The sequence below is a fragment of the Stigmatopora nigra genome, unplaced genomic scaffold (genome assembly GCF_051989575.1).
Source record: "Stigmatopora nigra isolate UIUO_SnigA unplaced genomic scaffold, RoL_Snig_1.1 HiC_scaffold_49, whole genome shotgun sequence".
Taxonomy (NCBI): Eukaryota; Metazoa; Chordata; class Actinopteri; order Syngnathiformes; family Syngnathidae; genus Stigmatopora; species Stigmatopora nigra.
In genome coordinates, this window is record NW_027551628.1 from 127,501 (window position 1) to 140,000 (window position 12,500).

The 12,500-nt window shown below is 37.8% G+C and overlaps 2 protein-coding genes and 1 long non-coding RNA gene across 4 annotated transcripts in view; 2 read left to right on the plus strand and 1 right to left on the minus strand.

Moving 5' to 3' along the window:
- The window catches only part of LOC144193037 (uncharacterized), a 9,408-nt gene extending 8,473 nt beyond the window's left edge, over positions 1-935 (plus strand). The window contains exon 2 of the mRNA XM_077711851.1: positions 1-935. This exon is cut by the window's left edge and continues 148 nt beyond it. The gene's annotated coding sequence lies outside the window, so the exon portion shown is untranslated.
- tat (tyrosine aminotransferase) overlaps positions 1-12,500 on the minus strand; it is a 53,357-nt gene that overhangs the window by 23,948 nt on the left and 16,909 nt on the right. For both annotated transcript variants that reach the window (XM_077711853.1, XM_077711852.1), the window contains exons 3-5: positions 11,501-11,605; positions 2,962-3,029; positions 2,636-2,794 (exon numbers count right to left, since the gene is read on the minus strand). In XM_077711853.1, coding sequence (XP_077567979.1) covers positions 2,636-2,794; positions 2,962-3,029; positions 11,501-11,605 — 332 coding nt within the window. The remainder of the gene's footprint in view (positions 1-2,635; positions 2,795-2,961; positions 3,030-11,500; positions 11,606-12,500) is intronic.
- Positions 4,315-12,500, plus strand: part of LOC144193039 (uncharacterized) — an 8,205-nt gene continuing 19 nt past the window's right edge. Inside the window, exons 1-3 of the long non-coding RNA XR_013325573.1 lie at positions 4,315-4,548; positions 11,054-11,155; positions 12,056-12,500. The exon at positions 12,056-12,500 is cut by the window's right edge and continues 19 nt beyond it. This is a non-coding gene — a long non-coding RNA (uncharacterized LOC144193039). The remainder of the gene's footprint in view (positions 4,549-11,053; positions 11,156-12,055) is intronic.

The following is a 12,500-nucleotide window of genomic DNA, read 5'->3' on the forward strand; positions in this document are numbered from 1 at the left end:
TACTGTTGTCTTCAGCTCCAGACTACTGAGGAACTGTGCCGATAAGCTTGGAAGAGTGATTCTGCATATTCTTTACGTCGGTCAAAGTCTGCAGAAGTTCCCTGTCTTGTGGAAGACTTCCTGTGTGTGGTTCCAGTTTTTGTCCACCTTATTAACGTCTTTTTGAGTCTGTATCCGTTTTAGCTTCCGCAACCAAGATGGCGCTATTCAAGCGGCAGGCAACGGCGGTGGAAGCTCCGTCCACTCTTGCTCGTTTTGTGTTTTTGCTGCTTTTATGTCTTATTGATTTGATCATTCCATTTACTTTGATTTGCTTTGTACTTTGTGCTTTTGCTTTGCTGCCAATGAAACTGGTGCTTTACTGAGAGGAAATGAAGGAGGATTACTTTTGAATTCTTCAAGATAGCCTAAAGTCATCAGCCCGAAGATTGGGTCTTGGGCGCAGTTGGTGGGTGTTCCAACAGGACAATGACCCCAAACACACATCCAAAGTGGTAATGGAATGCCTGATCAGGCTAGAATTAAGGATTTCGAATGACCCTCCCAAAGTCCTGACTTAAACCCCATTGAGGATTTGTGAACAATGCTGTAGAAACAAGTCCATGTCGGAGAGCCATCAAATGTAACTGAACTGCACCAATGCTGTCAAGAGGGGTGTTCAAAGATTCAACCAGAAGCTTGCCAGAAGCTTTTGGAATGCTATCAAAAGCGTCTAATTGAAGTGAAAATGGCCAAGGGACATGTTACCAAATATTAGCGCTGCTGTATGTATATTTTTCGACCCAGAAGATTTGATCACTTTTTTTCTGTTCACCCATAATAAAGTCATAAAAGAACCAAACTTATTAAATGTTTTTTTGTGAAAAAGCAGTATCTGTTCCAATCACTACATCAGAAAAAAATCAAGAGTTGTATAAATAACTGAAAACTCAAGAGAGCCATTACATTATGTTCTTCACAAATGTATGTAAACCTTTGACCACAACTGTATATAGCCATACCTCTACTTCCGATTGCCTTTAGGCATGAAATTTTCAGGTAACGAAACCTTTTGATTCGCAAATGAGTGCCTCAAGAAACAAAAACAAGATTCAGGTTGCGAAAACGTCAATTCATTTCCTGTATCCGTTATTTTATTTTGAAATTGTTCCCTGATGAATGCAGAGCTGGACCCTCTGCAGTTCGCCTATCGTCCAGGCATTGGTGTGGAAGATGCTACCACCTACCTGATGCACAGGTCTCTTTCACACCTGGAGAACTCGGGAAGCACGGTGAGAATGATGTTTTTTGACCTCTCCAGCGCATTCAACACCATTCAGCCGGTCCTTCTGAGAGGGAAACTGGAGGTGGCTGGAGTAAGGAACCACCTAGCTGCATGGATCATCGACTTCCTCACCAACAGACCACAATATGTGAGACTCCAGGACTGTACGTCTGATGTGGTAACTTGCAGCACGGGGGCCCCACAAGGCACAGTGCTTTCCCCACTCCTCTTCTCCCTCTACACGTCAGACTTTAAACATAATACAGACACCTGCCACCTCCAGAAATTCTCCGACGACACCGCCATTGTTGGACGAGTGACTGACGGGAACGACCTGGAGTACAGGGGAGTCATCACAGCCTTTGTCGACTAATGTAGGCAAAGGGTAAAGACATTGAAATCGTGGACAACTTGAAGTATCTGGGTGTTCACCTCAACAGTAGACTAGACTGGTCCACAAACATAGATGCCCTGTACAGAAGGGGCCAGAGCCGCCTCTACCTGTTGAGGAGCCTACGGTCCTTTGGTGTGTGCAGGTCACTGTTGAGGACCTTCTATGACACTGTGGTGGCATCTACTGTGTTTTATGCAGTGGTCTGTTGGGGAAGTGGGAGCACGGAGAGGGACAGGAACAGGCTGAACAAGCTGATCAGGAGGGCCAGCTCTGTTCTGGGCTGTCCTTTGGACTCTGTGGAGGAAGTGGGAGAGCGGAGGATGCTGACCAGGATGAGGTCCATCATGGACAGCACCTCCCACCCCCTGCATGAGTCTGTGGAGTCCCTCCAAAGCTCTTTCAGCAATAGACTGCTACACCCTCATTGCAGGAAGGAGCGCTTCCGCAGATCCTTCCTCCCATCAGCCGTCAGGCTCTTTAACTCAAAAAAGGCTGTGGGTTAGGACCTCCCGAATTTCGGATACAGTGTAGATGTGCTTGTATATATATGTATGTGTATGTATATATATATCTCACCAACACAGTTACCTATTTATATATTTATTCATGTATTTATTTATTAACTTACTATTAAGTACCAATTTGTGTATAATGCCTTTTCTATTCCTGCATCCTCACCCTCTTCCTATTGCAACAAAGAAATTTCCCGATTACGGGATGAATAAAGTTATCCAATCCAATCCAATCCAATCCAATCCAGATACATCACTTCATGGTTGACAATTTCACTACACTCTACTGGGCTCTCATTGATTGTCTCACAACAACAACCTTCCATGCTTTAACATTCTCTTATGACCGCCGTTCGTCATTCTGTGTTTGAACTTATGCATGGAGGAAACTAGGATACTAGTTTGTTGATACTCTGTTTTTAACAAAACAAGGAAAATATATAAAAGGCAGGATCTTCAACATACCAGCAGGTTGTAGAGTTTGACCTCAATGCCAAGAGAAACAGCCAGAGTCTTATATAAGGAAAACCCTGGCCGTGGAATGAGGATGTTATCTCCTGGATTACATAAAACACTGATTGCCAGGTCAATGGCCTGACTACAGCCACTGGTCAAAATAACATCCTGCATAGAAGGGGGAGAGCAACTTTTCATGGAGGATATTCTGTAGTACAGCAATCAAACAGAACTATCATAAATTATTAGTCTACAAGTTAATCATCATTACAAATGTTGATTTTATTACAATTTACAGTACATTGCTGTCACAAGTGACTGAGAAAGCAACTCACATCCACTTCAAGAGGAGCCTCAGAACAGCTATAAAAGTTGGCTACCACCTGCCGGCTCTTTAAGTAACCTGCCAGAGAAAAATATTAAGATCTTCAGATCATGGTTAAGTAAAAGCAAGTAATAGCAACACCTTAAAATGCACTTAAAATTGATACATTGAAATGTGATCTAAAGTTTGCGTTTCAGACACTGTTGGGTTTATTCTGTATTACTATTATACATGTATGTGTAGTAATTCATTTATTTGTTAAATCATTCTTCCTATTGTTCGGAAAGTGCTCGAGGTAATAAACAGCCGTCTGGTCCACTCTCACGTGGACTTCTTATCCAAGGATTGTTAATCCTACATCTCACCCAGTATCGGGGTCTGAGGGCTGTTGATCAGGAGGCAGCAAGGACTCGGGATATCTGCCACTTCCATAACACTCGTATAGTGTGCATACCTCGTGACACACTTTGGGCTTCTTTATGTAATTGTTATATGATTGTTCGGTCAAATGAAGGGGTGATTGTTTTAATCCAAATGAGGGTTGGTTTTAGTTTCCTGTTCTGTTATTGTTAAAATACCTTGATTGTTATTATAGTTACAGTTGTTGTTGTTTTTGCTTACGCATTTTGAATTAATCAACAACCTTGTAATTGTTTTGATTTATGGCCTTAAAGCCGTACGCGAATTACTGTTCGAGGGGATAATTTGCGGACAAGGGGGAAGTCTTGTTGCTTTGCTTCCCTTAAGGTCCTTATCCAAGATGCAATCTATTTAATTAAATGTCAATAATTAAATAAGATGTCTGCCTGCAGTGATTGATAATTACACCGGAAGGGTATTTATTTATGAACCTATCAGACACCTGGACTGTTTTCAAAATACAAATAGGAATTATGGTACCAGATGTTTAAATTCTAGAATACTATACAATACATTAGGGATGTAACAAAACTGAAGATTGAAAATGCGGACCACCAAATATGAATATAAAAGATACTAATACATTTACCGTATTTTCACGACTATAAGGTGCACACAAAAGTCTTAAATTTTCTCCGAAATAGACAGGGCGCGTTATAATTATGGACACAGAAAATGGGGACTTTGATGGTTTTGTGGGTGATGTTGATGTGAGTACATTGTAAAATGACTAAATAAATTACAACCGAACTCAGTTTTGCTTCTGTTGCCTTTTTAAAAACGTGTTTTTAGCGTGCAGGTGTAGCGTGCATTTGGTGCATGTAGCACCAAATTAATGTGTTCGCCGTTGTACTATATTGATACTATTAGTGCAAAGTTATCAGAGCCGTCAACCTGGGTGTATTGACAAAAGTACTATAGATCCCAGCAGTCAATGCGCACCGGAAATAGCGTCTGGGGCTGCTTCTTTTAGCTAGCGCTATTATGGTTTGAAAATCATCCATAAATATGGTAGTTCGAGCTTTTGCCAAAGCCGGCATCATTTCCGAGGAGCCTCTTGACAATGACGCCGACTCTGAGAATGAAGAGGGGTGGAACCGGAGTTCTGGACTCATTTGGGCAATTGTTCAAATTCAGACACCGAAAATGAGACTTTGATGGTTTTGATGGTGATGAAGTGAGTGCATTGTAAAAATAAATAGTAAAAAGTATGTAAAACCGAACTCGGTAGCTTAGCCAGCGCAATAACGGTTAGTATTCATCAATAAATAATATAAATATAAAATATATATATATATATATATATATATATATATATATATATATATATATATATATATATATATATATATATATATATATATATATATATATATATATATATATATATATATATATGTATATATGTATGTATGTATGTATGTATGTATGTATGTATGTATGTATGTATGTATGTATGTATGTATGTATGTATGTATGTATGTATGTATGTATGTATGTATGTATGTATGTATGTATGTATGTATGTATGTATGTATGTATGTATGTATGTATGTATGTATGTATGTATGTATGTATGTATGTATGTATGTATGTATGTATGTATGTATGTATGTATGTATGTATGTATGTATGTATGTATGTATGTATGTATGTATGTATGTATGTATGTATGTATGTATGTATGTATGTATGTATGTATGTATGTATGTATGTATGTATGTATGTATGTATGTATGTATGTATGTATGTATGTATGTATGTATGTATGTATGTATGTATGTATGTATGTATGTATGTATGTATGTATGTATGTATGTATGTATGTATGTATGTATGTATGTATGTATGTATGTATGTATGTATGTATGTATGTATGTATGTATGTATGTATGTATGTATGTATGTATGTATGTATGTATGTATGTATGTATGTATGTATGTATGTATGTATGTATGTATGTATGTATGTATGTATGTATGTATGTATGTATGTATGTATGTATGTATGTATGTATGTATGTATGTATGTATGTATGTATGTATGTATGTATGTATGTATGTATGTATGTATGTATGTATGTATGTATGTATGTATGTATGTATGTATGTATGTATGTATGTATGTATGTATGTATGTATGTATGTATGTATGTATGTATGTATGTATGTATGTATGTATGTATGTATGTATGTATGTATGTATGTATGTATGTATGTATGTATGTATGTATGTATGTATGTATGTATGTATGTATGTATGTATGTATGTATGTATGTATGTATGTATGTATGTATGTATGTATGTATGTATGTATGTATGTATGTATGTATGTATGTATGTATGTATGTATGTATGTATGTATGTATGTATGTATGTATGTATGTATGTATGTATGTATGTATGTATGTATGTATGTATGTATGTATGTATGTATGTATGTATGTATGTATGTATGTATGTATGTATGTATGTATGTATGTATGTATGTATGTATGTATGTATGTATGTATGTATGTATGTATGTATGTATGTATGTATGTATGTATGTATGTATGTATGTATGTATGTATGTATGTATGTATGTATGTATGTATGTATGTATGTATGTATGTATGTATGTATGTATGTATGTATGTATGTATGTATGTATGTATGTATGTATGTATGTATGTATGTATGTATGTATGTATGTATGTATGTATGTATGTATGTATGTATGTATGTATGTATGTATGTATGTATGTATGTATGTATGTATGTATGTATGTATGTATGTATGTATGTATGTATGTATGTATGTATGTATGTATGTATGTATGTATGTATGTATGTATGTATGTATGTATGTATGTATGTATGTATGTATGTATGTATGTATGTATGTATGTATGTATGTATGTATGTATGTATGTATGTATGTATGTATGTATGTATGTATGTATGTATGTATGTATGTATGTATGTATGTATGTATGTATGTATGTATGTATGTATGTATGTATGTATGTATGTATGTATGTATGTATGTATGTATGTATGTATGTATGTATGTATGTATGTATGTATGTATGTATGTATGTATGTATGTATGTATGTATGTATGTATGTATGTATGTATGTATGTATGTATGTATGTATGTATGTATGTATGTATGTATGTATGTATGTATGTATGTATGTATGTATGTATGTATGTATGTATGTATGTATGTATGTATGTATGTATGTATGTATGTATGTATGTATGTATGTATGTATGTATGTATGTATGTATGTATGTATGTATGTATGTATGTATGTATGTATGTATGTATGTATGTATGTATGTATGTATGTATGTATGTATGTATGTATGTATGTATGTATGTATGTATGTATGTATGTATGTATGTATGTATGTATGTATGTATGTATGTATGTATGTATGTATGTATGTATGTATGTATGTATGTATGTACGTACGTACGTACGTACGTACGTACGTACGTACGTACGTACGTACGTACGTACGTACGTACGTACGTACGTACGTACGTACGTACGTACGTACGTACGTACGTACGTACGTACGTACGTACGTACGTACGTACGTACGTACGTACGTACGTACGTACGTACGTACGTACGTACGTACGTACGTACGTACGTACGTACGTACGTACGTACGTACGTACGTACGTACGTACGTACGTACGTACGTACGTACGTACGTACGTACGTACGTACGTACGTACGTACGTACGTACGTACGTACGTACGTACGTACGTACGTACGTACGTATGTATATATATATATATATATATATATATATTTATATATATATATTTGCTTGTATTATAATCATTATATATATGTGCTTGCAATGAATGATGCTTTGCTTATTAGGAGTGTTAGGTTTATCATTATTATAAAGGTGACATTAATACAGTGCTTCTCAAATAGTGGGGCGCGCCCCCCTGGGGGGGGGGCGGTGTTTTACCTGGGGGGGGGGGGGGGCGTGTAACCCTGGGGAACAGGATTGTATGTGTACTAGTATAAAGTGTAATTGCGCATCCACTACAGTAGCTGGCAGTGGCGCTCTCATTTATTTTTTATTTTAGGCATTGATGCACTTAAAATCTTTTCTGTTGCAGACTTAAAAAAAGATTTAATAAAGTTATTCTTTGTAAGTTTGACGATATTTCTTTCTTTTTTTTCCTTTTCTTTAATGTTAATATGTTGTACTTATAACAATTTTATAAAATGATTTTATTTATAGTCACGGTGGGAAGTGGAGTGGGGGGGCGCGAATAGTTTTCGTCTTGCTAGGGGGGGCCTAACCGAAAATAATTGAGAAGCACTGCATTAATACAATAGAGTTTTAATACATCTCTTGCAAAAGAAATGCTCGCTCCAAAGTTAACGAAAACACCTTTGGAGGTGACTTGTCCTACACACCTGGACTTGAGACTGTGGTTCAACAACAAGCTCTTGGGAACTGTGGACTTGTTTTGGGAAACGTGGCTCCTCAAGATGGTCCGCAACAACATTCTCTCGGGAAGATTCGACAGACCGACAATAGTTTTGAGAACTGAGACAAATTGTTATAAAACACTTAGTACTGTTTAGACTTCTGTTATGCATGTTACTAAACACTGATGAATATATTGGCAAAGGAGACACCGGGGTCTTCAGAATCATCTGACCGCAGGCTCGTGTGGATGGATTCTCTTCTTGCAAGAATAAATAGATATGATCTCAGATGCCTCCAAGTTGAACTTGGGAGTACTTAAAAGGTGAATCTATCAGTTTGCTTCTATTGTTGCTTGGTTTGTGTAGCCTTGTCACAGGTCTATGTTCTGTCAGTACAGGATATGCCCCGGGTGTTTGTTTTATAAACAAATCATCATGTGGCCTACAGTTGTTCTTAAGGAGGAGATGGTATGATAAAACTCCTTCCCCCAAGAGAGGGGGACGGTAGGATTGACCAGACCAGCTAAGGACACTGGATGTTTCTTCTAAACTGCAACACTTCCACGAATGTTAAGGTTAACGCCGACTCGGAAATAATTAAAATATGGACTCAAATAACACGAGGTTGTCATTTCTAGCAATTAAGAACGCTCATGTGAGAGTTGCTTCTGAGTCTCAGTCTGTGTTGCGTGTCCTTTGTCTGTTTGTATTTTCTAAAAAATTCCCCCTGAAGAAAAAGGAACAAACAATAATACCCCAAAAGCTCCAAAGCAAAAGATGAATTTAGTGTGCATATAAGATTTCTAAAATATAAGAAATAATCTTTCATTGGACCATTAAATATTATTATAAATAAATCCATACATTTGAGACTCTTTTCTGAACCCGGGAAGTGCTCTGTCATAAAATTAGGTAGCCCTGCAATAACCAGTAACTACCGACCTATAGGTATCCTTTCGACAGTCTCAAAAGTAAAAGATCTAAAAAATTGTAGCGGAAAAATTGTGAATCACCTTAACAACACAACATACATTCTGAACAGGCTGCAATTTGGCCTCCTGGAAAACATAAAATCAAAGCTAGATAAAGGCGGTGTCAATTTTATTGTTTTCATTGATCTCAGAAAAGCATTTGACACCATCAACCACAAGATACTGCTGACCAAACAGTCTAGGTTTAATTTCTCACCAAGTACGCTAACACAAAATTCGCAAGCCCTGGGTGACGTTACGATTGACGCAATTGGCCTTGTCCAAAAATAGAGCACCTTGGCCGGCGAGGGTGGCAGGACATCGAGGCGGACTAATGTGGAAGTTGAGATTCCATTTAATTCTGGGGAGTGGGCTGACCATTTGTCTAAAAATAGAGCTCCCTGGATGGCTGATTGACGATTGGACGACGCGGAGGAGCAAAGTGGAATTTAATTTCCCGGCCAGTCAACCGACGATTCGACGCTCCATGCCTGGACCTTAACCATGGCCTCCGGGGCTTTGGCGGACCCTAGCCGCGACATCGCCTGGGGCTTCGGCACCCTATATTCACTCATATAGGGTGCATGTAAAAGTCGAAAATGCTCTCCAAAGTCGACGGCTTTCTGACTGTTACGGCTGGCAGCCTGGACACACACTATGTAGGAGGTGTGTGCTTTCTTTTCTTTACAGGTATCTGCAGCTGTGGCTATACCCCTGTGACAGAGCCCTGCCCAGGCCAACACAGCTGTAATTAATTCCCCAATCATCCCTCCTTCAATCAATATTCACTTCCGGCCCTTATTTAAACCCTTTTCATTTGTCAGCTTGCCCTTGATGCTTTGATGCCTTGCTGAGTTGTAGGCTTGTGAGTACGTTACTCCCTGTTATATTTTGTATGTGTTGTTAATGATTTTTGGGTTGCATAGGGGGACTTGAGATAAGTTTAGATACCCAGGGGTATACATATAGTTTGTGCATTTAGACACAGTTATTCCCCTGTCTAGATTTTATTCCATCAGTTTGACAGTGGCATCCTTCGGTCTTATTTCCTGTATTTTGTGGGTGTTCATTTGGACACCTGTCTGGGAAGGGGTTTTACCGTGTTTATTTGAGGGTGCCCCTTTAATATCTTGTGCTTCCCCTATGTTATCCCGTAGTCTGTTTTAATGACTTTATTGTAAATAAAATATAACTAAGGCTACTTGCAGTGTTTGTCCGAACTTATCTTTGACCGAACCTGTCTGCTGTTATAGTTGCGACTCCCTGGTATATCATACCCCAGGGGGAGTCGTAACACTGACGCACTACTCTTACATATTGAAATGGTCGACGGGTGAAAGGGGAATCCTGCTTAAAGCATGACAGTACTATTAGCAGTCGGAGATGGCGTTTTTGTCTGATACCAGGGTAAAACAAAATCAGTTTTACAAAAAATGTACTTAAATAAAATCCCATACAAAAGCTGTTATACGGCGTACAAAATTTGAAATGATCACAATACGTACAAAATACGGGGAATATGTATAAGTTGATGGATATGAATTCCTTCCACAATCCTCACACAACTACCAACTAAACACTTTAAAATTGGTCAAAGTGTCTCAATTTTGTGTAAAAGATGTGAGAAACAGACAAAAAGAGAAATTGATTCAAAAAAGATTTATTAATGTCTCAAAATGAATAACAATCATGAAAAAAATTATCCATGTTAAAAGAAAGGTGAACAAGAGGAAACTAACAGTAGGAAACCGAGAGTTGAGAGTTCGTTTATGCGCCCCTCAACCAACTCGTCAATGTCCTCATCGGTGAAGGATTTCTGTTTTTTTTTGCATATAGTGTCCCCTGCCTCGTGGCCATAGTTGGCTGGGATATGTTCCAGCAACCCTACAAGCATTGTGAGAATAAGTGGTTCAGAAAATGAATGAATGGAGATAGGAGAAAAGACAAATTGTAGATATGTTGTAAATTCACATTATTATCGCAAAAGTTACTGTGCATAGCTAGTCTCCCACTGTCTTTTCAGATTGTAGTGCATCATCAGTATGATAATGCAGCATAATCTTAGATCTGGTAACCCTAAGTGGAGCTGTTACTGTGTGCTTCAATATTTTGATCGAGGTGGCAGTATCGCCAAACTCCACCTAGCACTCAGCAAAAATTTTCATGGGCTGAAGCTCCTGCCCTATTTTCCTGACAGTTGCATCACATCTTCAATGTTGACATGATCGCCAATCTCCACCTCTCTGTGTTACAGCCAAATTCCCTGTTGGTCACGTCCGACAACAAAGACACCACCTCGCACAAAACCTTCTCCCAAGATGTTCCCCTTGAAACCATTTTTGGGCACCGATCTTACGTAATGCTCCTCTGATGTGTTGTTTGTTAGCCTCTGTCTTTTCAGGTTGAAATGATACATGATATGATACCACAGGATGATTGTTGCAAAGCACTCATCTAGCAAAATTCTGATTCTGGTAGCAATAATCATTTCTGCCATCAGTCTTAAATATTGCTCCTTTAAGCTGTATAAATAACACTCTGTTGGTGAATTATAATTTGGTTCAGAAGAAATGTCATAGTCACAATAGTTAAACTGAAGGCAGTCATTTTTTTCTAAAACAAAATTTATGATCAAAGAAGCACTAAATGATCATAGTCAGTTATTCAGGTTTTAATATGATTTCTAAAAAGTAAAACTCACCAATAGAAGGAGCATAGCCGTTGTATTTGTGTGAGTCTACTGCATCTTTAATGGCTTGAATCACTGCATCATCTAGAGGAAGGTTTCCAAACACAGTAGGATCCCCTAAGACACACACGAAGCGATCGCACCACAACAGTCAGTGTCCGAGGGATGAATTGTTCTCTTTTGAATCAGTGATTTTTTTTAATCTCTTGTATTCCTGATGAATTAAATTCATAATAATTTAATCAAATAATAAATAAAACCATTTGCTGTGAACAATTTGCGCAAATCAAAGTCACTACCATAAGTAATCTCCCGTGAGTGGACATGATAAACACTGTAGAGTGTAAATTAAACACTATCATAACCTCTGGGTTTACAGTAGCGTGTCGTGCTATTTAAGTAGTTTTGTGAAGAAGAAACCAGCAGCATGCACCCCACTTATCAGTAACCACAGACAAGTTTGGACAAACGTCATATTCTACATTCTGATATAAATATTAAACCAACTGATCATTTTAATTTCAGATTTTTATCTGACACTGGAAACTTTTATTTTTTGCTCTGCAGTGAACTCTACCATTTTCTTGGAGCCGAATTTTCTGCTGTCACCTCAAGAGGGTGCCTTACTGAATTGGATAGACTGGACTTCACTGAGCCAAACCATAATCCTTTCGTCTATACAGTTGTACCTCGACATACGAGTGGCCCGACATAGGAGCAATACGAGATACATGTAAAATTTCGGGCAAATATTTATCTTGACAGTGGACGCGAGATGCTGCTCATAAGAACATCATGGGCACTGTCTTCCCGCAACGCTCTCGTGTAATGTCTCTGGTTGCGAGCACAATGTGGAGCATTGCATTTTTTCAGTGTTTTTTTCCCGTTAGTCAGTGCGAATGGCGTATATACTACTCGTTAGCAAGTGGTCATGCGTTATTCCAATGTGAGGACATCTGTGTGCACCCTAAGAGAATACAAACTCAAACAACCCATGATATTGATTGAAAAT